This window comes from Grampus griseus (assembly GCF_964374135.1).
Source record: "Grampus griseus genome assembly, chromosome: 14".
In the NCBI taxonomy this organism is placed as follows: domain Eukaryota; kingdom Metazoa; phylum Chordata; class Mammalia; order Artiodactyla; family Delphinidae; genus Grampus; species Grampus griseus.
In genome coordinates this window covers 41,768,946-41,794,188 of record NC_139008.1, presented here as the reverse complement: position 1 = coordinate 41,794,188, position 25,243 = coordinate 41,768,946, and the positions used below count along the sequence as shown (strand labels likewise).

Sequence of the window (25,243 nt, the reverse complement as noted above, 5' to 3'; positions counted from 1 at the left end):
CGAAATTAAGACAGTCACAGAAACTTTAAATATCTGCTTATCTGATCACAAGGCTGGCTTATTTACTAGTACTCTGATGACTTATTTTCACTTTTTTCTAGTATCTGGCCTTAAAATACCTTCAGTTGCTTTTAGTTACAAGCCTTAGAGTTAATTATTGGGTCACAACTGTCCAGAAACCAAGTGGGAGTAGACCTCAGGGACTACAAAGCCTAGAATGCACCGCGGCGCCGGGCTGCCGAGCCGCCAAGCCGCCGAGGAGCGCAGCTGCTCGCGCTCTGGCCTGCCTCTCTTCCCCCGCCCTCGAGCGTCCGGACCGGAGCCTGGTTCCTGTCCCCTTGCCCGGTGCCGCGGCTCCACAGAGCCACCCGTCCTCGCACGGTCATCCCAGTCCCTGAGGCGACCTGGGAATGCGCCCCGGACGCCCCGGAACCTACCCACCTCCCTGCCGGGCAGCCAGCACTCCCCACCTCACCTGCAACTCCAGACGCCGTGCTCCAACCGCGGCTCCGAGTAGGACGCGCAGCCCGGTTACCACAGAAACGACGTTGCCTCCGTCACGGCGCGAGAGGGAGGTCAAAGGTCACTCCAGCCATTTCCGCTTCCCGTTCCGGGATCCAGCTTGTTGGAAAGCTTTGCGGTGCGGGCGAGTACCCTGGGCCCATTTTTGGGGTCTAGGGGTCGCCTGAGTCGGCTGTTGCAGCCATGGCGGCCTCCACCGCGGCCGGGAAGCAGAGGATCCCCAAAGTGGCCAAGGTAGGCGGCGGCGCGGGGCTTCGTGGAAGGAGGCCTGGAAGAGGGTTTGGCCCCCGCCTGAGTGGTTCCCGGGGCGGGAGGCGTGTGGTCCCGGGAGCCGGGACACCCCGTGCGGGACCGCGGGGGAGCGGGAGGGAAGGGCCAGCCGGTGGGGGGCGGGGGGCGGGGAGACACACCAGTGTCCGCGGGGCCGTAGTGTGGGGAGGTGTTTTGCGAGGGAAGGAGTGGGGTCCTTCAATACAGACCAGCTGAGCCGGATAAGCGCTAGGCGCTGGGGAGCTCCAACGAGGGCGGGCGACGAGCAGCCCTCCAGTAAGATACCTTAAGTGTAAAATTGCAACCTTGCAAAGGCTACTGAGGCCGAGTGGAATATGCCGTGGCATCTGGGCTTGTGAGGGGTTTCCAGCGTAAACTTTGCTGAGGAAGAGATAGATAAGCTGACCCTTGAAGGCGGAATAGGAGTTACCCAGCTGAGAGTGGAGGGAATGAGAGTAGATGAGAAGAGCTGTGTGTTGGCATAATTTAAGCAATTAAACAAAACATCTGAAACGCGCTGATATTTCCGTCGGCGGCTAATACTTAGCGAGTGCTTAATATATGTGACAGGCTTTGTTCTAAAGCATTTACAGCTACTCTCCCTCCACTCTGTTTCTGGAGCCTGTCCTTTACATACCCATGTAGATGACCCCCTGAGATAATGCGTAGAAAGCACATAGCACAGCTTCTGGTAGTTAATACTCATTAGGTATGAGCCATCGTCATTTTCATTAGCATCATTCTACACATGGCATTAAATACTTAATATTTCTTATAATTCAGTTCCATAAACTTCTATTGGGCTCCATGGGTCCCATAGAAATATAACACGAGCCACATAGGTAATTGTACGTTTTCTCATAGCTATGTTAAAACAGGTGACGTGAATTTTAATTTATATATTATATTTAGCTGGTGTAGCCAAGATAGTGTCATTCCAACATGTAAGGAATATAAAAAGTTTAATTAGGTAGTTTATTCTCTTTTTCATATTAAGTCTTCAAAATCCCGTGTGTGTTTTACACTTGCAGCCTAGTTTGGACTCACCAAATGTGATTCATGGCTGCTGTGTTGGACAGCACAGCTCTGAGACCTCAAGAAGCTTACAGTCTAATGATGGGAACTTACTGAATATGTCTTTGAAATGCCATGAAAAGTCAAACGCAGTTATCCACCTGGGGCAGAAGTTGAAGACTTCTGTAAATAGAGGTTGAAATGCCAGATAAGAAATGGCACACATCTTGATAAAACCTTCTGTGAGAATTTTACCAAGGCAGCCTCCAAGTTTATTATTACACTATTCTAAAAGGGAAAACTTGATGGTTTTGCTATCTTGTCTCTTGAGGCTTTTACCTATGGCTTTGTAACAGATAACCTGCATAAGATAGAAAATACTTTTTTTACCTTGTTTCATAGAGAAATGGGAGCATGTCATGCAAAGAGGGCATCTTGTAGTAATGTTTATAAAGTTCACATCCAAAAATATGTTCATTTGTTTCTTAAACCTTGTTGTGAAGAGCACTTGCTAAAAATAGAAATGTTTCCTGTCTTAAAAGGTGAAAAACAAAGCCCCAGCTGAGGTGCAGATAACTGCAGAGCAACTGCTAAGAGAAGCTAAGGAAAGAGAACTTGAGCTTCTTCCACCTCCCCCTCAACAGAAGATCACAGATGAAGAAGAGTTAAATGATTACAAACTAAGGAAGAGGAAGGTGGGTCCATGTGATATCTTTTAGTCTGTTGATGTTGTTAAGAATTTATAGGTCAGAGTTTGAAAAGTTCCTCACTGGTTAGAGAGACTAGAAGCTAAGAAGAGGTGAGTGTTTCTAGCCACATGAATAGTATAACTTCTGGTTACCAGGTGATTGCATTGTGCTGAGCTCTATGAAATATGCCATGAGTTGTCTGTCTTAAAGAAATTAAATCCATCAGAGACAGAATGTTTGGTGCTGAAACAAAGATGAGTGGAAGTTTAACAGGCAGAACAACAGACAGCTGGAGGAGGGGTGGAATTAGCGAGATTGCATTATGTTCTTCTGTCTGTACTGCCTTGTGTGTTAAGAGGTAACACCTGGGATAGAGCCGCGAGAAGACTTGGGGAATCTGATCCAACCTTCTCACCCTAGGATGTGGGATCATTTTAAACTGCTAATCTTACTGTATCTACTTATTAGTTATCCTCAATGAGCTGTGTATGAAATTCTGAGACATTGAGAGGACTTAAGTAGGTAAAAAACGTTTTCTTATTAGGAAAAGTGTAGAGTATATTAAAGTACCAGTTAGTTGTCATGAGCAATAAGAGAAAATATCAACAATTCTACTAATAATTCTTTTTATCTGAAGTTTTTCTCTCTGTTTGCATGTAAGACTTTAAGGAAATACTTGTAACCATAACCTTCTTTAGTAGGTTTCTTATTTCTTGAGGCTTCCAGGATGTAATTTCTCTTAAATAAGAGCAAAATGAATAAACTTCTTAGTACAAAGATCAATAGACAAAAGACGATATCATTTTTAGTTATTTTCCCTTTAATTTGACCCTTTTTGCCTTTTGCCAGACTTTTGAAGATAACATAAGAAAAAACAGGACTGTGATTAGTAACTGGATAAAATATGCACAATGGGAAGAGAGTCTAAAGGAGATTCAAAGGTAAAAATCACTGAGCATGTAATTGTATAAATAAAAATTCATAAATTACCAGATACTAAAACAGAAAAAGTTAAAGCACGAGTAAAAGCGTGTGTCTCTGGTAGTAGTTTTCAAAGTCTGTTCCATGGGACCCTAGGGTTCCTTTGAGGGGCATGAGGGCCACTGTGGTGGAACAGTCCTGGGGGGAGCAGTGGAGGCTCTCCAAGGTGGGTCTTGCCATGGGCACACACTTTATAGCCAGAGAAGTGCAGTTCCATCTGCTGTCTCCATATTGGGATTTTTTTTTTTTTAAATAAAAATTATTCCACTGAAAACCAGTGGCCAAAAAGATGACATCACAGCCTGAGCCTTCCTGTTGTTCCCTTTTCTGTGTTCTCCCAGCATGACCCCTGCTCTGGCTGGGCCCGAGCACCTGTCGCTCCCTGGACACATCTTGCCTCCTCAACCTGACATCTGGCTGTTCTCTCTGCCCGCACTGAGCATCCTCCCTACCCACCTTGGCCTCTGGAACTTTTCCCAAGTTCTTACCTACTGCCTGGCCTTTTCCACCAGACGTTTTCATTTCTTTCCCCTCTACTTCCTTGTGCAGACCTTGACTATAACATTTGTCACATTGCGTTGCAATTACACACGCATGTCAGTCTTTCTCTGAGTCTTGTTAAGGTTCCTGAGAACATCAGATCTTTTCACCTTTTTATGCCCAGAACGTGGCTCATGGTAAACACCTGACAGAATAGCAGAGCACTGCAGACGGTTTCAAATGCTTGCCATGTGTGTTGCGTGTACTGTTTCTGATACCCTCCAAATCTTGCTTCTCTAGGGCTCGATCCATATACGAACGTGCTTTGGATGTGGACTATCGAAATATTACACTCTGGCTGAAATATGCAGAAATGGAAATGAAGAATCGCCAGGTCAACCATGCCCGAAATATCTGGGACCGGGCCATAACGACTCTGCCTCGCGTCAACCAGTTCTGGTAAGTTTCTGATCTATTGAAATGGCTTTTTGTAGACTACAAATATCCACATTTTTGTGTATTTATTTTATTTATAGTTGTAATCGTATATATATTTAATCTTACATCTTATTTTTTCTTTAAACATACTATCAGTACTTTTTAATGTCCTTTAGTCTGCTAAGTTATCTCAATGTATAATAGCTGTGTAATCAAAACAAATTTTGGTTGTAATCTTTTATGCATAAAAATCATCTTGTCAAACTAAGCAACTTTTGAGGAGAAAAATCCTTTTTTCCAATGGTTGATCCTTTTCAGATTTACATTTTAATAAGAAAACATGTTTGACTTAACCTTTAGGGAAGATAAAGCCCTAAATCTTCTTCATGTTTAACAAAGTTAGAGCTAGAAATTGCCAGAGACTGTTTTTTTCCCTAAGTCATTTTGACCATGACAGATAATTTGGGATGATTTTGTTAAAGGTACAAGTACACATACATGGAGGAGATGCTGGGGAACATGGCGGGTGCCCGGCAGGTGTTCGAGCGCTGGATGGAGTGGCAGCCAGAGGAGCAGGCCTGGCACTCCTACATCAACTTCGAGCTGAGATACAAAGAGGTGGATCGGGCCCGCACCATTTATGAACGCTATATCCTTTGGACGGGTCTGCGTGGTGCCCTTTTCCCAGGTGCTGCACTCCCGTGGGGCTGTGGTCTGGTTGAGACATGTGGTCATTGATGTTGGCCTAGAAGTCAATATCTGCTGCATAGACTTCGTTTATATTTTCTAGGGACACAGGTTGGTCAGAAAAAAAGTTTGTGGTCTGGATAATTGAATCTTTTCCGGTGAGACTTTGGTCTGTTTATACTTTGGCATTAACACTGTGGTTCCTTGTGGAAGGTGACATCCTAAGGCCCTGGCCGCTGCATTGGGTCCTGGTTTGTTCTGGGGTGTATGTTGGTCATTAGCACTGGTACTGGAGTCGATCTAGAGGGTTACCATTTACTAGCCATGTGACCTCAATGCATCGGGTAACTCCTTGGAGCCCTGGTGTCCTCATCTTTAAAAGGAAGGTAAAAGTTCCCGCTGTGGGCTGACTGTGAACAGGAGATGGTAACACGGGAAAGCACTCTGAGGAACTTGAAATAGTTGATTCTACTTTTTCACTGTTCTTGTACTTGTGAATTCTCCTACTTGCTAAAGTTTATTTGTAAACCCAAAATCAGTATTTGTGGTACTTTGGCAGTCAGTTGCAGACAAGCCCAGAGTGATGAAAACTTTGAATCACCCAAGGCACATGGTCCCAGTTGAGGACAAACAAGACAGTCATCTGCCTTCTGTCTCTGCTGTCCTGCAAGGATGACTGGGGCAAGGGATGGGGGGGGCGGTACAGGGGAGAGAGAGAGACACTTCAGCTCTGGGGCCAGCTGCATGGGGCTGAATCCTTTCTCTGGCACCAGTTAGTGGGCAGCCTCAGGCAAGTCACTTAACACTTCTGAGACTTGTTTTCTCTTTCATAAAATAAAGAAAATAGAATCTACCAACATTAGTTGTTTTTAGGATTTAAAATCACAATCTGTGTGAGATGTGTGTGTGTGTATATATTTGTGTGTGTGTATTTCCCCTAGGAGCAGTGATTTGGTATTTGCTAGGCAGAATGACTTCATAGAACATAACTACTGCGAGATACAAGACTCAACTTTATTATGCAATTTTAACATCTTAATTATGACTACTCATTTTGATATTACTAGTTTAACAACAGCATTTATAGTGACTGCTTTGTGCCATGCATTATTCTAAGCACTTTAAAGATATTGTCCTTTAATTCCCACCATAGCCCTGTGACTCAGGAAATTGCTTCATTCTACAGATGAGGAAACAGGCAGGAGAGGGTCTCTCGGGTAGTGATGGAGATGGGATTTGAACCCAGTAGCCGCTTTAGAGCCTGCACTCTTTACATCGTTGCCCTATTTGAATGTATTACTACTTAAGTAATTAACGATTTCTTCACGGAAGGTAGATTAAAAATACATATGTCCTGTGAAGAAGTAAATGGTAATTCAGAACTTTCTCTTTTGGCTCTGGTTAGAAGTTTTCCTTTTGTGACATGTTTTTTTCTTTCTTCCTTTCTTTTTTTTTAAGATTTTTTTTTTTTTGTCTGCGCCACGAACCTTGCAGAATCTAAGTTGTCTGACCAGGGATTGAACCTGGACCATGGCAGTGAAAGCGCCAAGTCCTAACCACTGGACTGCTAGGGAACTTCCTTTTTTTTTTTCCTTAAATTTTTATTGGAGTATAGTTGATTTACAGTGTTGTGTTAGTTTCACATGTACAGAAAAGTGAATCAGTTATACATATATATGTATCCATTCTTTTTCAGATTCTTTCCCCATATAGGTTACCACAGAACATTGAGTAGAGTTCCCTGTGCTATACAGTAGGTCCCTGTTACCTATCTTATATATAGTAGTGTGTATATGTTAATCCCAATCTCCCAATCGATCACTTCCCCTGACATTTCCCCTTTGGTAACCATAAGTTTGATTTCAAGATCGATGAGTCTGTTTCTCTCTGCAAAAAAGTTCATTTGTATCATTTTTTAAATTAAATTCCACATATAAATGATATATATTTGTCTTTCTCTGCCTGACTTACTTCACTTAGTAAGATAATTTCTAGATTTATCCATGTTACTGCACATGGCATTATTTCGTTCTTTTTTATGGCTGAGTAGTATTCCATTGTATATATGTACAATATCTCATTTATCCATTCCTTTGTAAATGGACATTTAGGTTGTTTCCATGTCTTCACTATCGTAAATGCTGCTACAATGAACATGGGATGCATGTATCGTTTCAAATTACAGTTTTCTGCAGATGTATGCTCAGATTGCTGGATCATATGGTAGTTCTATATGTAGTTTGTGTTTTTTTTCAAACATCTTTATTGGAGTATAATTGCTTTACAGTGGTGTGTTAGTTTCTGCTGTATCACAAAGTGAATCAGCTATACGTATACATATATTCCCATATCCCCTCCCTCTTGCAACTCCCTCCCACCCTCCCTATCCCACCCCTCTAGGTGGTCACAAAGCACCGAGCTGATCTCCCCATGCTATGCGGCTGCTTCCCACTAGCTACCTGTTTTACATTTGGTAGTGTATATATGTCCATGCCACTCTCTCACTTCGTCCCAGCTTACCCTTCCCCTCTCCCTGTGTCCTCAAGTCCATTCTCTATGCCATTCTCTATGTCTGCGTCTTTATTCCTGTCCTACCCCTAGGTTCATCAGAACCTTTTTTTTTTTAAATTCCATATATATGTGTTAGCATATGTTATTTGTTTTTCTCTTTCTGACTTACTTCAGTCTCTATAACAGACTCTAGGTCCATCCACCTCACTACAAATAACTCACTTTAGATTCTTTTATGGCTGAGTAATATTCCATTGTATATATGTGCCACGTCTTCTTTATCTGTTCATCTGTCAATGGACACTTAGGTTGCTTCCATGTCCTGGCTATTGTAAATGGTGCTGCAGTGAACATTGTGGTACATGACTCTTTGAATTATGGTTTTCTCAGGGTATGTGCCCAGTAGTGGGATTGCTGGGTCGTATGGTAGTTCTATTTTTAGTTTTTTAAGGAACCTCCATACTGTTGTCCATAGTGGCTGTATCAATTTACATTCCCACCAACAGTGCAAGAGAGTTCCCTTTTCTCCACACCCTCTCCAGCATTTATTATTTGTAGACTTTTTTTTTTTTTTTGCAGTACACGGGCCTCTCACTGTTGTGGTCTCTCCCGTTGCGGCACAGGCTCTAGATGCACAGGCTCAGCGGCTGTGGCTCACGGGCCCGGCCGCTCCGCAGCATGTGGGATCTTCCCGGACCGGGGCACGAACCCGTGTCCCCTGCATCAGCAGGCGGACTCTCAACCACTGCGCCACCAGGGAAGCCCTGTTTGTAGACATTTTGATGATGACCATTCTGACTGGTGTGAGGTGATACCTCATTGGTTTTGGAAGTTGGAAGTTTTGATGTGCATTTCTCTAATAATTAGTGATGTTGAGCATCTTTTCAAGTGCATTTTGACCATCTCTCTGTCCTCTTTGGAGAAATGTCTGTTTAGATCTTCTGACCATTTGTTGATTGGGTTGTTTGTTTTTTTGATATAGAGCTGCATGAGCTATTTGTATATTTTGGAGATTAATCACTTGTTGGTTGCTTCATTTGCAAATATTTTCTCCCATTCTGTGGGTTATCTTTTCATTTTGTTTATGGTTTCCTTTGATGTGCAAGGGCTTTTAAGTTTAATTAGGTCCCATTTATTTTTGTTTTTAATTTCATTATTCTAGGAGGTGGAACCAAAAAGATGTTGCTGTGATTTATGTCAGTGTTCTGCCTGTTTTCCTCTCAGAGTATCTGGCTTTACATTTAGTTCTTTAATGTATTTTGAGCTTATTTTTATATATGGTGTTAGGGAGTGTTCTAATTTCATTCTTTTACATGTAACTGTCCAGTTTTCTCAGCACCCCTTATTAAAGAGGTTATCTTTGCTCCATTTTATATTCTGGCCTCTTTTGTCATAGATTAGTTGACCATAGGTGTGTGGGTTTATCGCTGAGCTTTCTATCCTGTTCTCTAGATCTATATTTCTGTTTTTGTGCCAATACCATACTGTTTTGATGACTGTAGCTTTGTAGTGTAGTCTGAAGCCAGGGAGCCTAATTCCTCCAACTCTGTTTTTTTTCCTCAAGATTGCCTTGGCTGTTTGGGGTCTTTTGTGTTTCCATACAGATTAAAACTTTTTTTCTTTTAGTTCTGTGAAAAATGCCATTGATAGGGATTGCATTGAATCTCTAGGTTGCCTTGGGTAGTGTAGTAATTTTGACAATGCTGATTCTTCCAATCCAAGAACATGTTATATCTTTCCATCTGTTTGTGTTGTCTTTGATTTCTTTCATTAGCATTTTATAGTTTTCTAAGTACAAGTGTTTTGCCTTCTTACATAATAGGTTTACTCCCAGGTATTTTATTCTTTTTGATGTGATGGTAAATGGGATTGCTTCCTTAATTTCTCTTTCTGATCGTTCGTTGTTAGTGTATAGGAATGCAAGAGATTTCTGTGTATTTTGTATCCTTCAGCTTTACCAGATTGAGCTCTAGTAGTTTTCTGGTAGTATCTTTGGGATTTTCTAAGTATAATATCATGTCGTCTGCAAACAGTGACAGTTACTTTCTCTCCAACTTGGATTCCTTTTATTTTTATTCTCTGATTGCCATGCCTAGGACTTCCAAAACTATGTTGAATAAAAGTGGTGACAGTGGACATCCTTGCCTTGTTCCTGATCTTAGAGTAAATGCTTTCAGTTTTTCACCATTGAGTATGATGTTAGCTGTGGGTTTGTCATATATGGCCTTTATTATGTTGAGGTATGTCCCCTCTGTGCCCACTTTTTGGAGAGTTTTTATCATAAATGGGTGTTGAATTTTGTCAAAAGCTTTTTCTGCATCTATTGAGATGATCATATGGTTTTTATTCTTCAGTTAACATGGTGTATCACACTGATTGATTTGCAGATATTGAAGCATCCTTGCATCCCTTGGATAAATCCCACTTGATCATGGTGTATGATCCTTTTAATGTATTGTTTGATTAGGTTTGCTAGTATTTTGTTGAGGATTTTTGCATCTGTTCATTAGTGATATTGACCTGTAATTTTCTTTTTTGTGGTACCTTTTACTGGTTTTGGTATTGGGATGATGGTGGCCTTGTAGAATGAACTTGGGAGTATTCCTTCCTCTGCAATTTTTTGGAAAAGTTTCAGAAGAATCGGTGTTAACGCTTCTCTAAGTGTTCAATAGAATTCACCTGTGAAGCCGTCTAGTCCTGGACTTTCGTTTGTTGGAAGTTTTTAATCACAGTTTCAACTTCAGTACTTGAGATTGGTCGGTTCATGTTTTCTATTTCTTCCTGGTTCAGTCTTGGAAGGTTGTATCTTTCTAAGAATTTGCTAAGAATTTGTCCATTTCTTCTAGGTTGTCCATTTTATTGGCGTATGGTTGCTTTAGTAGTCCCTTATGATCCTTGGTTTTTCTGTGGTGTCAGTTGTACCTTCTCCTTTTTCATTTCTAATTTTATTGATTTGAGGCATCTCCCTTTTTATTCTTGATGAGTCTGGCTAAAGGTTTATCAGTTTTGTTTATCTTTTCAAAGAACCAGCTTTTCATTGATTTTTTTTTCCTATTGTTTTTTTCTATTTCATTTATTTCTGCCCTGAATTTGATGATTACTTTCCTTCTACTAACTTTGGGGTTTTTGTTGTTCTTCTTTCTCTTGTTGCTTTAGGTGTAAGGTTAGGTTGTTTACTTGAGATTTTTCTTGTTTTCTGATGTAAGATTGTATTGCTGTAAACTTCCCTCTTAGAACTGCTTTTGCTGCATCCAGTAGGTTTTGGACTGTTGTGTTTTTGTTGTCATTTGTTTCTAGGTATTTTATGATTTCCTCTTTGAGTTCTTCAGTGATCCCTTGGTTGTTTAGTAACATATTGTTCAGCTTCCAAGTGTTTGTGTTTTTTAGTTTTTTTCCTGTAATTGATTTCTAATCTCACAACGTTGTGGTTAGAAAAGATGCTTGTTATGATCTCAATTTTCTTAAATTTACCGAGGCTTGACTTGTGGCCCAATATGTGATCTATCCTGGAGAATGTTCCATATGCACTTGAAGAAAGTGTATTCTGCTGCTTTCGAATGGAATGTTCTGTAAATACCAATTAGGTCTATCTGGTCTAATGTGTCATTTAAAGGCCTGTGTTTCCTGATTGATTTTCTGTCTGGATGATCTGTCCGTTGATGAAAGTGGGGTGTTGAAGTCCCCCACTATTATTGTGTTACTGTCGATTTCCCCTTTTATGGCTGTTAGCATTTGCCTTATGTATCGAGGTGCTCCTATGTTGGGTGCATCTATATTTACAATTGTTACATCTTCTTGAATTGATCCCTTGATCATTATGTAGTGTCCGTCCTTGTCTTTTGTAAAAGTCTTTATTTTAAAGGCTGTTTTGTCTGATATGAGTATTGCTACTCCAGCTTTGATTTCCATTTGCATGGAATACCTTTTTCCATCCCCTCACTTTCAGTCTGTGTCCCTAGATCTGAAGTGGGTCTCTTGTAGACAGCATATATATGGGTCTTGTTTTTGTATCCATTTAGCCAGTCTGTGTCCTTTGATTGGAGCATTTAATCCATTTACATTTAAGGTAGTTATCGATATGTATGTCCTTGTTGCCATTTCCTTAATTGTTTTGGATTTGTTTTTGTAGGTTTTTTTTCTTCCCTTCCTCTTTTGTTCTCTTGTCTTGTGATTTGATGACTGTCTTTAGTGTTGTGTTTGGATTGCTTTTGTGTGTGTGTGTGTATCTATTGTAGTTTTTTGGTTTGCAGGTTCCATGAGGTTCTGATATAGCAGTCTATGTATATATATACACAAGGTTGTTTTAAGTTGTTCGTCTCTTAATTTCAGGTGCACTTCCCATTTCCTGCATTTGTATTCTCCTCTTCTCACGGTTGCTGGTTTTGATAACATGTGTGTGGATAATTTCCTGCCTTTACTTTATGTTTGCCTTTACCAGTGAGCTTTCCCATTTCTTGTTTCTAGTCGTGGCCTTTTCTTTTCCACCTAAAGAAGTACCTTTAGCATTTGTTGTAAAGCTGGTTTTGTGGTGCTGAATTCTCTTAGCTTTCGCTTGTCTGTAAATCTTTTGATTTCTCCATTGAATCTGAATGAGAGCCTTGCTGGGTAGAGTATTCTCGGTTGTACGTTTTTCCCTTTCATCACTTTAAATATATGGTGCCACGCCATTCTGGCCTGCAGTTTCAGCTGAAAAATCAGCTGATAACCTCATGGGGATTCTCTTGTATGTTATTTGTTGCTTTTCCCTTGTTGCTTTGATATTTTTTCTTTGTATTTAATTTTTGTCACTTTGATTAATATGTGTCTTGGGGGCTTCCCTGGTGGCGCAGTGGTTGAGAGTCCGCCTGCCAATGCAGCAAACACAGGTTCATGCCCCGGTCCGGGAGGATCCCACATGCTGCAGAGCAGCTGGGTCCGTGAGCCATGGCCGCTGGGCCTGCATGTCCAGAGCCTGTGCTCCGCAACGGGAGAGGCTACAACAGTGAGAAGACTGCATACCGCAAAAAAAAAAAAAAAAAAAAAAACAATATGTGTCCTGGGCTGTTCCTCCTTGGGTTCAGGTCAGAGGGGGCTGGGCCAGGAATTGGGGTGTTCAAGCCCACCCACGTGGGAGTCCTTCCCAGTGCATGTGGAGGCAGGGCCTGGTACGTGGAGAAGGAGGCTGCAATGGCAGCCCCAGCTTCCTCCACAAACGTTCCTGGTTGCCGGAGCTCCACACTCCTGTCCCTCCAGGCTGTCTCTGTGCAGCCAACGGCAGTCTTCTCCCCAGATCTGCTCTCCAACGCCATGTTCCAGCACCCAGCCCCTTCTGCACCGGCAGACACACATCTCAGGTTGGGGTGTGCAGGGCTGAGGCAGGGACCATCTGTGTAGGTCACACTCTGTCCTGCCTGCCACAGACCAGTTGCTGTGCTCTTCTGCAAGCCCCTGAAGCTCCCCTTCTGTCCCAGCTGATCTCCCCACCAGGGATGGGGCTTCCCTGGGTGCGGGAGCCTCCCCACTCCTTAAGCTCCCCCAAAGGGGCGCAGGTCCCATCCCCCTTCCTCTTCTTTTTGTTTCTTTTGTCCTACCTGGTTACGCAGGGATCTTTCTTGCCCTTTCAGGTGTCTGAGGTCTTCTGCAAGTGTTCAGCAGGTGCTCTGTGAGAACTGTTCCATTTGTAGATGTATTTTTAATGTATTTGTGGGGTGAGGTGAGCTCCATGTACTCCTATTCAGCTATCTTGACTCCTCCCACATGTTTTTTTGCTTAATCAGTAATTCAAATATTAATGTTATTGAGCAGATACTACAAAAAGTGCCATTTGTTGAGCACATTCTTTTGGCCTGAAATTGCTAAGAGCTTTACACACATTTTTTTCATTTAAAGTTGGCAATCATCAAATGAGGTTGGTTGGTATTATTTTCCTCTATTTATAGATGATAAAACTGAGGCTTAGATAAGATTAATGACTTGTCCAGATCACGTGCCTAGTCATAGGCTTCAGCTTTTTCGTGGCTCCAAACTCCTGTTTGTACCACTCCTGAAATACTGAATAAGAGTTGGAGGAGGCCACACAAACAAGACACGGCCTCTTGGGTGGTCACAGGTTAGTGGGTCTCCACTTCGTACATGTGTTATCACCCCTGTAGCCACCCATAGTGTGTGGTGTTGAGGTTCTGGGTTTGGGTTTGGGTTTTTGTTTTTTAAGCCACGTTGTTCTGCCTGGTTTTTCTTTAATCCCGCTCACTTGTTCTTGTGCATCCTGATGTGAAGAACTGGATCAAGTACGCCCGCTTTGAAGAAAAGCATGGTTACTTTGCCCATGCGCGGAAGGTGTATGAGAGAGCTGTCGAATTCTTTGGGGATGAACATATGGATGAACACCTTTATGTTGCCTTTGCCAAATTTGAGGAAAATCAGAAAGAAGTAAGTAAACTTAAAGGAACTTGATTATGTTGCAAAACAGCTTAGAAAAGATTACTTTTTGTGCACATTGAGTTCATTTACATTTTCTTATTCACTTATTCTTGGAGAAAATGCTTTCAAGATATGAAAACGTGATTTCTCAAGGAAAACAGCATATATCTGGCTAAGCTGCAGATTGGGAGTGAGTGATTATGGATTATATTATAACTGTCTTAATTTTGTTGTGCTCTGCTTCAAAATTAAGTCTTTAAACCTAAATGAGAATATTATCTGTAAACTGAGAGTCATTTGATACTCTGATTAAAGGGCTTTACAGGTAATGAACCTGGGAAACAAAAAGCCCCAGAGCCCTCAGTACAGAGAACAGAATATGAAATGGAAACAGAGATTGTCCCACGAGAAGTCAGTTATTTTCTCCCATAGTATGTATGGAAAATAATCCTGAAATGTAGCTCAGATAATACAGGATGGGGAGGGGTTGGCTGGGATCTGAATGCAGGGTCTTGCACAGGTCCCAGAGGTGAGTTCAGATTCTGTCCTCAGGCCGGTGGGAAGTGTGGAGGGTCTTAAGCAGGAAGTGGTCGGATGTCATCTGTGCTGTGAGGGGAGCCTCTGGCTGGTTCATGCAGAGTGTATTGGGAAGAGGGCGGCAGAGTGGGCATGGGGGCGCTTTTCACATGGTCAAGGGAGAAATGGAGGTGGGTCGGCAGAGGCCTGGGGAGAAGTGAAAGGCTGTGTTGAGGAGGTAGAAAGGGCAGGGCTGTGGAAGCAGCCAGTGTGAGGAATGCAGGAGAGAGGAGTTGGGGAGGCCCCTGACAGAGCAGGTGTGTGATCAGGGTGGTGGGTGTGACTGCCCAGGACGGGGAGTCTGACAACGACCCAGCTGGGTGGGAGGAGCGAGCTTGGGTGAGTCTGAGATGCATGGACGACATCCAGCTGGCAGCATTAGGTACACTGTTAAATGTGGGGCTCAGAGGAGAGTGTCAGTCCATCCTGGCTAAAAGTACCTCAACAAAAGGGAGAAGAAAAGTCGTACTTCGGGCATTTTGAGGCCTCATAATCTAACTTACAAGTAATGTTTTATGTCATAATTACTTTTCAAGTTGTGGCTAGAATGAGAATACTGTGTTCTGGAAGATAATCATCCTGTCTGCTTTCAGTTTGAGAGGGTACGAGTGATCTATAAGTACGCTCTGGATCGAATTTCAAAGCAGGAAGCCCAGGAACTCTTTAAAAATTACACCATCTTTGAGAAGAAGTTTGGTGACAGGCGGGGCATTGAAGACATCATCGTGAGCAAACGGAGGTTCCAGTACGAGGAGGAGGTGAAGGTGAGCACTGGCGGTGAGTGGTTGTGCTGGCAGGGACCTGCTGGCTAGTCCTGGGCCACAGCATCGCTCTCCGTCCTGTGTGTGCAGTAAATTGGCATTCCAGATGGGGAGGTAAACGGGGCTGGTAGAAAAGGCAAGCAGACAGCGCTTGGATTTGCTCTGCCACTCGCATGTTGGAAGTCACTTTGTTGGTTGCTGATTATACACAAAGAACTTGAGCAAAAGCAATCTGAAATCCATTTGAGCTCATTTTTTAAAGAAGATGGAAGAGTCAGAGATTGATCGAAAAAACCCATTTTTATACATTACCTTTTGGCTTAATTGCTTGAACAAAAGACATATTGTAGTTAGGGTTCCATTCTCATCTCTGTCTGTAAGGTACTATTTTGATTTGAATTCAAAGGTAGTAGTGTTTTCCTTTACTGCTCTGCTCTGTATTTTAAAATACTTCTGCTTGGCCAAATTAATTAAGATATCTCCAAACAAAGGACTAAGTCTGGTGTTAAATGGGGTCAGCAAGATAATATTCAAGACATATTGCTGTTAATTGAAAAGGCAGGTTTGCAGTTGTGAGCATGGTATAATTCCATCGTAATTTTAAATCTAGGCATAGTGCTATGGAGTCACATATATAAACAAAGACACATAAAAAAATAGATGTCTATTTTCATAGCTATAGATACTGGGAGGTTTACAGAATCAATAGGAAGCTGGAGGAGCAGGCTTGGATAATGGGCGGGAATCAGGGCAGTTGCAGAAAGTCCTGGAGCAGGAGATGAGACAGTCACATTTCAGTCTGGCCAGGGATGACTGACCCACCAATGGATACTACTTCCAGAAACCAGTTCTCAGTGTGCTTCATCTCCACGTCACCCACTCATGTGCCCCAGACCCTCAATCAGGGGTCTTTACTCAGCCAAGTGCGGTGGCTGCCAGGGTGGGAAGACGGGGAGCTGGCACCCTTCACCTCTGTGGAGGAGAGGCATCCAGGGCACCACCAGAGCAGGGGTCTACTCTGATTACCATTTGCTGCTGCATTAAAAAAAACAAAAAAGGAAAAAACATCAGTTGTTATTGATCTTTATGTATTTGTCTCTAAGTCATTTTTCCACTTACACCTTCTTGAAAAAAAATGAAAAATTGGTATAGTCCAAAAAAATAAGCTGTTGTAGATAAAAGGGGCTTTGCTGGGGGAACCTCTGGCTAATAGTCTGTCTTCTATAGTCCTTTTCCTTTTCTATTATAAAACCTCAAGAATGGTATTTTTAAATGAAATAGCCTGTAAAGTCTAGAAAAAAGTTGCTAGAGTACAGAAAGTCAGTCTGCTGCCTTCTTTCACCTCACATAGTCCCGCAGGTGCAGCTCTGGGTTTGGTTTCTAATTATTAACCTTATCTTTCTAGGCTAACCCGCACAACTACGATGCATGGTTCGATTACTTGCGCTTGGTTGAAAGCGACGCAGAGGCAGAGACGGTGCGGGAAGTCTACGAGCGAGCCATCGCCAACGTGCCGCCTGTGCAGGAGAAGAGGCACTGGAAGCGCTACATCTACCTGTGGATCAACTACGCCCTCTACGAGGAGCTGGAGGCGAAGGTGCAGAGCCTAGTCCTGGGGTGGCTGGGGGCGGGCTCCTCCCCCTGCGCGTTGGCCCTGCTGGCGCGGCTGGGAACTGATACCACATTTTATAAGGTTGTTTGTTTTTTGGGGTTTTTTTGGCTGCGTTGGGTCTTCGTTGCTGCACATGGGTTTTCTCTAGTTGCAGGGAGCGGGGGCTACTCTTCGTTGCAGTGCACGGGCTTCTCATTGCGGTGGCTTCTGTTGTTGTGGAGCATGGGCTCTAGGTGCATGGGCTTCAGTAGTTGTGGCTCGTGGGCTCAGTAGTTGCGGTACACGGGCTTCAGTAGTTGTGGCTCGTGGGCTCTAGGAACGCAGGCTCAGTAGTTGTGGTGCACGGGCTTAGTTGCTCTGCAGCATGTGGGATCTTCCTGGACCAGGGATCAAACCCACGTCCCCTGCGTTGGCAGGCGGGTTCTTAACCACTATGCCACCAGGGAAGTCCCCTCTGCCACGTTTTAAACTCTACACCTGTAGTGGACATAGGTGAGGTGGTTTTTAGTTTTGCTGTATTTTTTTTTAAACCTTGAGATGCAACAAGATTATTACTTGGAACTTGAAAGGGAACAATGAACTAGCCCTTAGTTTCATTATCTATAGTTTCCTGGGTTTTCTCATGAAGAGGGATCACAGCTGGATTGCACATTCTTACTTTTAGCAAATTTTCAGAAATTGGTTGTGTGTAAGTTAATAGGAAAATGTTAACTTTCTGCTGCTGATCCGAGACTGTAGAACATCTTTGTTTCTGCTGTCAGGCGAAAGAGTTTGAGGGCTGTATTGTGGGTGATTCTGTGATCAAAGTTTGATGGCCAGAGGCAGTTCAATTTTGATCATAAATGCAATCAGGGTTTGAAAATAACTTGTAGGAACATATTCAATGTTAGGGGTATATATTAGTAATAGTAAAATTAGTATTAGTAATAGACGTAAATATTTTGTGCAAATTTCTTATCCTAATGCAGGATCCGGAGAGGACAAGACAAGTTTACCAAGCCTCTTTGGAACTCATTCCTCATAAAAAGGTATGTTTGCTCTAAATGTTCTGTTCCAGACACATCAAACTCCTGCATCTGTTACTTGTGAAATAATTCAGTGAAATCATATTTATTGATTGGCTCTTCCCTGTGCTAGGCTCTATGGAAAACATAAATAAGAATAAGATATACTCTTTGCCTCTGAAAACAGCTTACAGTCTAGTTGAGCAGGCAGCCTGTGTTAAGTGACCAATGACTGATATATATGCTAATGGAAAAATTCCAGGAGGATGGTAATCAGAAGAGACTGAGCTCAGCATGAGAGGGGACAGCCAACCGGCTGCTGGCACCTGTGTGGTCGTCTGCAGGCGCAGGGAACAGGCGTGTTCTGGGGATGGTTGACACATGATCTCTGTGTATTTCCCAGCATGAGAGACACAGGTGTTGACCGAGTTGCCTTCTAGAATAGAGGGCCATGTTCTGCCTGATTACAGCACACCCACAAACCAAGCTGCCTCTCAGTAGGGGCTGCAGAGCCCTGCGTTAGAGTGAAGTGCCTAGATTACTGTTCCTAATTTCTGTCAAATATTGTCTTAGCTTATAAATGAAAAGATACATTTGTCCTAGCTCTGTAGCTTTAGGGAAGTTCGTCTGTGGCCCTTGTTAATTTAAATTTAACTTATGTGAGTTTTTGCGCTTTTGTTTTCTAGTTCACATTTGCCAAAATGTGGTTACTGTATGCACAGTTTGAAATAAGACAGAAAAATTTACCATTTGCCAGAAGAGCTTTGGTGAGTAAAGAAAGGCTCAAGATGCATCATTAAGTCCTTCGAGAAGGAAATTAAAATCTTAATGCTTACAGGTTATGTGATTCCTCTTGAGAAGGCAGCAGAAATACTGTGCCTTTATAACCTGAGACTTGTTCGAAAGCACGGCCTTTGAAGAAAGATTGGGTGATGATGCTTAAGTTATTCTGTGTCAACATTGGACAGTTAGAGATGTTTCAGATCTTTCCTCCGGCTAGAGACATCGGATCTTAGCTCTTTAGTATTCTGATCCTGTACAAGATTTTTGGTGTATTAAGTGCACCTTCCTCTTAACAAGTGTTCTACAATTTCTTAATAGGATCAGATGCAGCTATCCTTCTGGTAAGCTACTCTCACCCTGGCTGTGGGCAGCAGGGTTCGTCCCTTGATTATCCTTTTACTCATGGGAGGTGTTGTCCATCTGACATCCGCATTCACTAGGACATCCTGAGAAACCAGGTGAAATTCAAAATAGTTTTCCGAACAGTTCTGGAACACTATATCTCTTGCAAAACAGGCCGACTTGACAGCTGAGTGAATTGGAGGGTTTCCTTTGGTCTCTGTCGAGCCAGTTTGAGCAGTGCGTTACTGCAGAGGGAGAGGGTGGTGCGCCGTGTTGATGTGCCAAGGCTGTTGCTCAGCAGAGAACAGCTTCTAGGCCAGGCTGAGGATGTCTGCACAAGTCAGACCCACTCAGACATCACAGCGGTCGGTTATCTTTTTTTCCAGGGAACTTCCATAGGCAAGTGTCCGAAGAACAAGTTATTTAAAGGTTACATAGAACTGGAGCTACAGCTTCGAGAATTTGACAGATGCCGGAAGCTTTATGAAAAGTTCCTGGAATTTGGGCCTGAAAATTGTACCTCTTGGATTAAATTTGCAGAATTAGAGACAATCCTTGGCGATATCGAGAGAGCCCGGGCCATCTACGAGTTAGCCATCAGTCAGCCACGCTTGGACATGCCGGAGGTGAGGCCCGCGGGGTGACTATGGCTTTATCTTAGACGCTTGCCCAGTGTTACCTCAGATGACCTTGTGAATATGTGTGCCTCTTAGAGTATAAAGACCATCTCACCTATAGTCTTTTTCACTCAGATTAGGACTTCCTGTTTTAGAGACAGGAAGGCGGGGGAAGCAGCCCTCTCTAGTCGGGTAGCACAGCACAACACAGCCCCACTGTGACGCCAGGATGAATTGGGATCTTATGGGTGGGATCTTCCTCCCTTTCTCTTTTTCGTGGATTTTTTTTTTTTTTTGGCGGTACGCGGGCCTCTCACTGCTGTGGCCTCTCCCGTTGCGGAGCACAGGCTCCGAACGTGCAGGCTCAGCGGTCACGGCTCACGGGCCCAGCCGCTCCGCGGCATGTGGGATCCTCCCGGACCGGGGCACGAACCCGCGTCCCCTGCATCGGGAGGCAGACTCCCAACCACTGCGCCACCAGGGAAGCCCTCCTCCCTTTCTCTTAACAGAAGGCTAAAGAGGATGAGCCAGGGCAGCGCAGTCAAGGCCACCTGGAGAACAAGGGAGGTAAAGGTTGAGACTGCACAGCCCCAGATCCCTCTGGTGCAGTTTTGCCTGGATTAGGCTCTCACTAAACCAGGATGTTCCTGGAGGTACCACTGCCCCTGTCCAGGCTGGCCTGGCTGGCCACAGGGCCTGAAATCATCCCATCAGGATCTAAGCTTGAGCCGCGAGGTGGCACCAGACAACAGCTAGGACAGCGTGAACCTCTCAGGAACCACTGAGCTCGCTCAGTGACTCTCGCTCTGGTGTGACCCTGCACTGAGCGGTTCACCAGGCCCTGCTGACTGCACTGGGCAGGGCTCTATGTGTCACTGGTCCCATCACTTGGCCTCAGCCGCTCCACAGACTGCGGCCTCCAGGCGTCTGGGCCACATCTTCCTGGTCCCTGTGCCCTGACGGGCTGTGCCAGGCGGGTGGGCAGCTGTGCCCTGGATGCTTGTTGAGTTGGACTCAGGCATATCAGGGAACTTAGAGTGGAGACAAAAAGGGTGTGCACTGGCTGATCTAGGCCTGTTTTCTCCCCGCAAGTCCGTGGTTTGTGGCAGCCTCATGACAGTGCCTGGGAGGTTTGGCAAGTTACCCTGCTCTTTTGATAAGTCTAGAAGAGAATCCAAAAGTGAACCCAAGGTCTTTTTTTCTCATAATGTAGACACTTAGCCAAATTTTGGCCAGTCTGTAAACACCAGTATTATTTCTTGTATCCACATACAGTCTGTTCCTTAATTGGTCATGAAAGTTCTAGGTTCCTAGATTTCCTAGGTTAGAATGCTAGTTAGGCTGTACTTTGGATAGGGGCATGTTGCTTCTTAAATGTCAAGACTGACCTATGAGGTTATCTTTCTTAGGTGCTTTGGAAATCATATATTGATTTTGAAATTGAGCAGGAAGAAACTGAAAGAACACGAAATCTTTACCGACGATTGCTTCAACGGACACAACATGTCAAGGTATCCTGTGCAGTGTGGGTTATCTTTAATTTTGCTTGAATCAGCAGTCCAGAAGAAATAGTGTATTTCTATATTTTAAGTGTGTGGGATTTTTTAATATATTTATTTTATATGATTTCCTTACTTTTACAGAGAGCTTGTGAGTCTCAGAGGACTTTGGAATGTTAAGCTTATACCAGGTCAATATTTATACTGCGTGTAAATAACTTGGATATCGTAGGGTTGAATAAAAAATTAAACTTCAGGATTTTGAGACTATTTCAGACACCTAATTGGATGTAGAAGCAGACTGCTTCACCATTCCTATATAGAAGCATCTAGTCAGTCTGTTGTATTGAAATACTACAGATGAACACGTTACTATGCTCAGATGTCACTAACAAGAAATTAGCTTTATTATTACATTGTTTTCTGGGTGACATGGTTAATTTGGTTCTTTAATAATATTTTTTAAGGTATGGATCAGCTTTGCACAGTTTGAGTTGTCCTCAGGGAAGGAAGGAAGTTTGGCTAAATGCAGACAAATTTATGAAGAGGCTAACAAAACCATGCGGAACTGTGAAGAAAAGGAAGAGAGACTTATGTTGCTGGAATCTTGGCGAAGCTTTGAAGATGAATTTGGAACAGTATCAGATAAGGAGAGAGTAGACCAACTCATGCCAGAGAAAGTCAAGAAGAGAAGAAAGGTCCAAGCTGATGATGGGGTAAGAACTGAGCCCCTGAGCTGGTCCTTTCCTGCCAGCTGAGCAGAAATGCACCCGACTTTGAAATGCATACTTTGAAGTGGCGTGTATACAATCTGAGAAAGGGGGTTGACAGCTGGAGGAGGAGACAGTTACAGTCTGGCTACCATGGCAACACAGCAGGGTGTATGGTCCACCCAGGGCTGGAGAACGGTGGGGGGTGGGGGGTGGCAAAGGTTCTTCCTGGTGCTTGGTTCCAGAAACTGCATGAAATGTATTTCCGGAGCATTAAGCAGGAGGTCAGGGTGGAGGCTTTGTAGGCTGTAGTAAAGCTCTGACACAGTTGGTGTCTCCTGCGGGTTGATTTGAGGGGCTTCGTTGGAGGAGGGTCTGTTGGGAGGCTATTGTAAGCAAAGCAAGGTGGTGTTGGGAGCTGGGACCAGGGCGACCTTTAGGAAGTGAAATCAGTGCCCGATTGGAGGTGGGATTCAAAGGCAGGGTGTCAGGATAATCACAGATTTATGGCTTTCACTATTGGGTAAATACTAAGTAAATCTTTAAAAATTTAAAGACTCACGTAAGACTGCAAGATGGGGTTGAAGACACTGACTGTCTTTTCGATTGACCATACAGGAGCTATGCTTAGATTTTTAGGGCATTTTCCACCAGGTTGTAGCTCTCAGTGAGCTACAGCTGCAGCAACACCCATCCAACAGCAATTACTCCCACTCTACCAGGCCAGGCCCTTCTAATTTCTCTTTGAAAATTCTGCTTTCCAAGTAGACTTTGATGTTGTTTTGCACAATGAAGGTAAGTTGAATTTGAACCCTGGGTTTCCCAGTGAGAATTCTCCACTTTAACTGAAACGTATTCCAGCCTTGTGTTAGCTTATCTTTTAACTGTTTTACTTTTTTCCTGTAGTCGGATGCAGGCTGGGAAGAATACTATGATTACATCTTTCCAGAAGATGCTGCCAACCAGCCCAACCTCAAGCTCCTGGCCATGGCCAAACTGTGGAAGAAACAGCAGCAGGAGAAGGAGCCTGGCGAGGAAGACCCAGATGCGGACGCTGCCGAGCAGGAGTCCGGGCCTTCCTGTTCCTGTTGAGAGATGTTTTATTATTTTTATAGATGTATAGTTTGGAACTCTTGCAACTCCTGTAAGTTTTTGGATATTTCACCAGTGATGAATCGATGGGAATCTTTGGCAGCTACTTTTGAATTATTTTTAAAAGGTTCTTGGGTTAGTTACGGGTGGGTTGCAAGTAAAGGAATCTTTTTAACTGTTGGATTTCTTTGAGTCTCAACATTTTGTGTTGTCCTAATGCATCATGCATTAGGAAATCCTTAAGGTAACACTTAGCGTGTCTTTTAGATCGAACTGCAAAATTTTGAAAGAGTCTTTTTTTAGAAGTTCTCAGTCACATCTCACAGTAACTTTTCAGGTGAAGTTTTCTCATGCTTGCCTTCTTCATAAAGATGTTTTATGCATTCATCTGAATCCTGTAACTTATTTACATCTTAAGAGTCACACTGACTTGAGTTCCATTCCCAGCTCTGCCACTTGGTGATACATAACGTTTATTTTCAGTTTCTTCACTCATAAAATGGGCTTTTGCCAGCTCATTTTGAAGATTAAATTAGAAAGGGAGTATTCCTGGCACAGAGTAAGTGCTCAATAAAATGTTCATTCCTGGCCACTTTCTTAAATAACGTTCATTCCTTGTGGAATTGAATGTGCTTAGATTAACTTCTAAATAGCTATACCTTCTTAATGGCCATTTATACTAAGTGTTTTTGAAAACACCAGTTAGAAAATAATTTGCAGTTACTGTATTACTGAACAAGGTCTTTTTTTTTTACCAAAAACATTTTAGTTGAATTTCAGTTATGCTGTAATCAGTCTCCCAAACTAGTTGAGCTCTGCAGCGGCTTGTTTAAAGAATAGTAATGCAAGAGCTGTGAAAAACAATGTCCCATGCTCCAGTGAGTTTGGGAAACCCTAGGTTAAGGGTTAAGCCTTGTTGACAAATCTCTTCATAGTTAGGCTTCTCAGGGCCCTTGATAACACTCCCTATACATTGTGAATCCCCAGGTGCAATGCTGGCTGTGCTTCCCAAACTTAATGGACAAGGGAATCATCTCTACCTAGAGCACCAGTAAATGTTGCCCGGCGTGCTGCAGTAGACTGTCTACCTGTAAAACCTGACACGTTCAACTTAGCCTCGATTTAGAACGTGAAAAACAGCTGAGGTAACTATATGCTAAGTCATGAAACAAAGCAGCACAAGATGATAATGTACTTGCTGGCTGATATGCTGCTTATATTCTCAGGCAAAAAATACTTGCCTTAATTAACTCATCTGAGAGATTGTTTCCTTTAATCCAGCCTGTATTTCTCAAGCCTATTTTTTTTTTGTTCACTACACAAGCTGTTTGACTAGAACCGTATCTGTGTTTTTTTCACCTATAAGGCCAATTAGCAAATATACTGTTTGCAAATTTATTATTACATTTTCAAGTGTATTATTCACCCAAGGGAATAAAAGCTAATCAATACAGTGTTAAATTGTATCTTGAAAATTGGGGGCAGAAGGAAATAGGACTAGCAGGTGAAAGGAACCTGCTCTTAGCCTCGCTACTTCAGTCACCTGACTAGCTTCAGCTGCTGGGATCAGAGGCTCTGACTGTTGAGTTCCAAGGTCTGTCCAGTCAGCGAAGAGGAGCACTGCTCTGAGTTGGCTAAGTACACAGGGCCACGGGGTGAGATGAAAACAGGCCAGATGCTACTCTAAGTAAGTGACTAATCATAATCATGTTCTGTTTGTGTCACATGTGTGTGTCAGGAAAAAAACTAGCAGTCAGGTTCTCATGTAAACTCCTAAGGCCACTTTCGGGCAGGTAATGTGCCAGTGTGAAATGCATGAAAGAAAAAATTACTCTCTTGGGAGAACCTCACTTCTCTCTCACCCTCAACTCCGCCAAAATAAGTCCTTTCAAAAGTAACAGGGTTTTAATAATCATTTCTGTGATTTATTTCGTTTTCTTTAGCTACTGTTACTCACTGGATATTTTCAGATACTGCATGCGATGAAAACTACACATGAAAATATGTGGTTAGCCTGTGATCTAATTACGTGGCCTTTCTTTGGGAATTAGGTTCTTTTTCCCCTTTATTTTAGCATCTTTTTGTATTTTGTTGAAAGGCAGGATTTAAGCAAAGCACTGTGAGACTAGACAAAGAAAAGACCTGAGACCAGCAGTATGGAAACAAGTATCTGGGAAGAACTTTGCAATAAGAAGGACGCTTAAGTGTGCTGGGCAGGGACTGTCCAAGTAAGCAATTAAACAATGCTTTGTATAT

The 25,243-nt window shown here is 43.1% G+C and overlaps 1 protein-coding gene across 1 annotated transcript; it reads left to right on the top strand.

Annotated features, from left to right (window-relative positions):
* Positions 1 to 619: 619 nt before the first annotated feature.
* CRNKL1 (crooked neck pre-mRNA splicing factor 1) lies at positions 620 to 25,202 on the top strand. The gene is made up of 14 exons (XM_082669763.1): positions 620 to 756; positions 2,349 to 2,501; positions 3,345 to 3,436; positions 4,257 to 4,415; positions 4,877 to 5,043; positions 13,822 to 14,000; positions 15,161 to 15,331; positions 16,734 to 16,925; positions 17,909 to 17,968; positions 18,631 to 18,711; positions 19,456 to 19,695; positions 21,096 to 21,197; positions 21,653 to 21,901; positions 22,802 to 25,202. Exons 1-14 carry the CDS (start codon positions 706 to 708, stop codon positions 22,985 to 22,987), a joined length of 2,082 nt encoding a protein of 693 aa, XP_082525889.1. The 5' UTR covers positions 620 to 705; the 3' UTR covers positions 22,988 to 25,202.
* Positions 25,203 to 25,243: the final 41 nt, after the last annotated feature.

Bases quoted from the DNA above. Each gene is read 5' to 3' on its own strand.
- CRNKL1 (XM_082669763.1), top strand. From the start codon at position 706: ATGGCGGCCTCCACCGCGGCCGGGAAGCAGAGGATCCCCAAAGTGGCC. The intron at 757-2,348 runs GTAGGCGGCGGC...CTGTCTTAAAAG, and splicing joins GGATCCCCAAAGTGGCCAAG to GTGAAAAACAAAGCCCCAGC. The intron at 18,712-19,455 runs GTGAGTAAAGAA...CTTTTTTTCCAG, and splicing joins CATTTGCCAGAAGAGCTTTG to GGAACTTCCATAGGCAAGTG.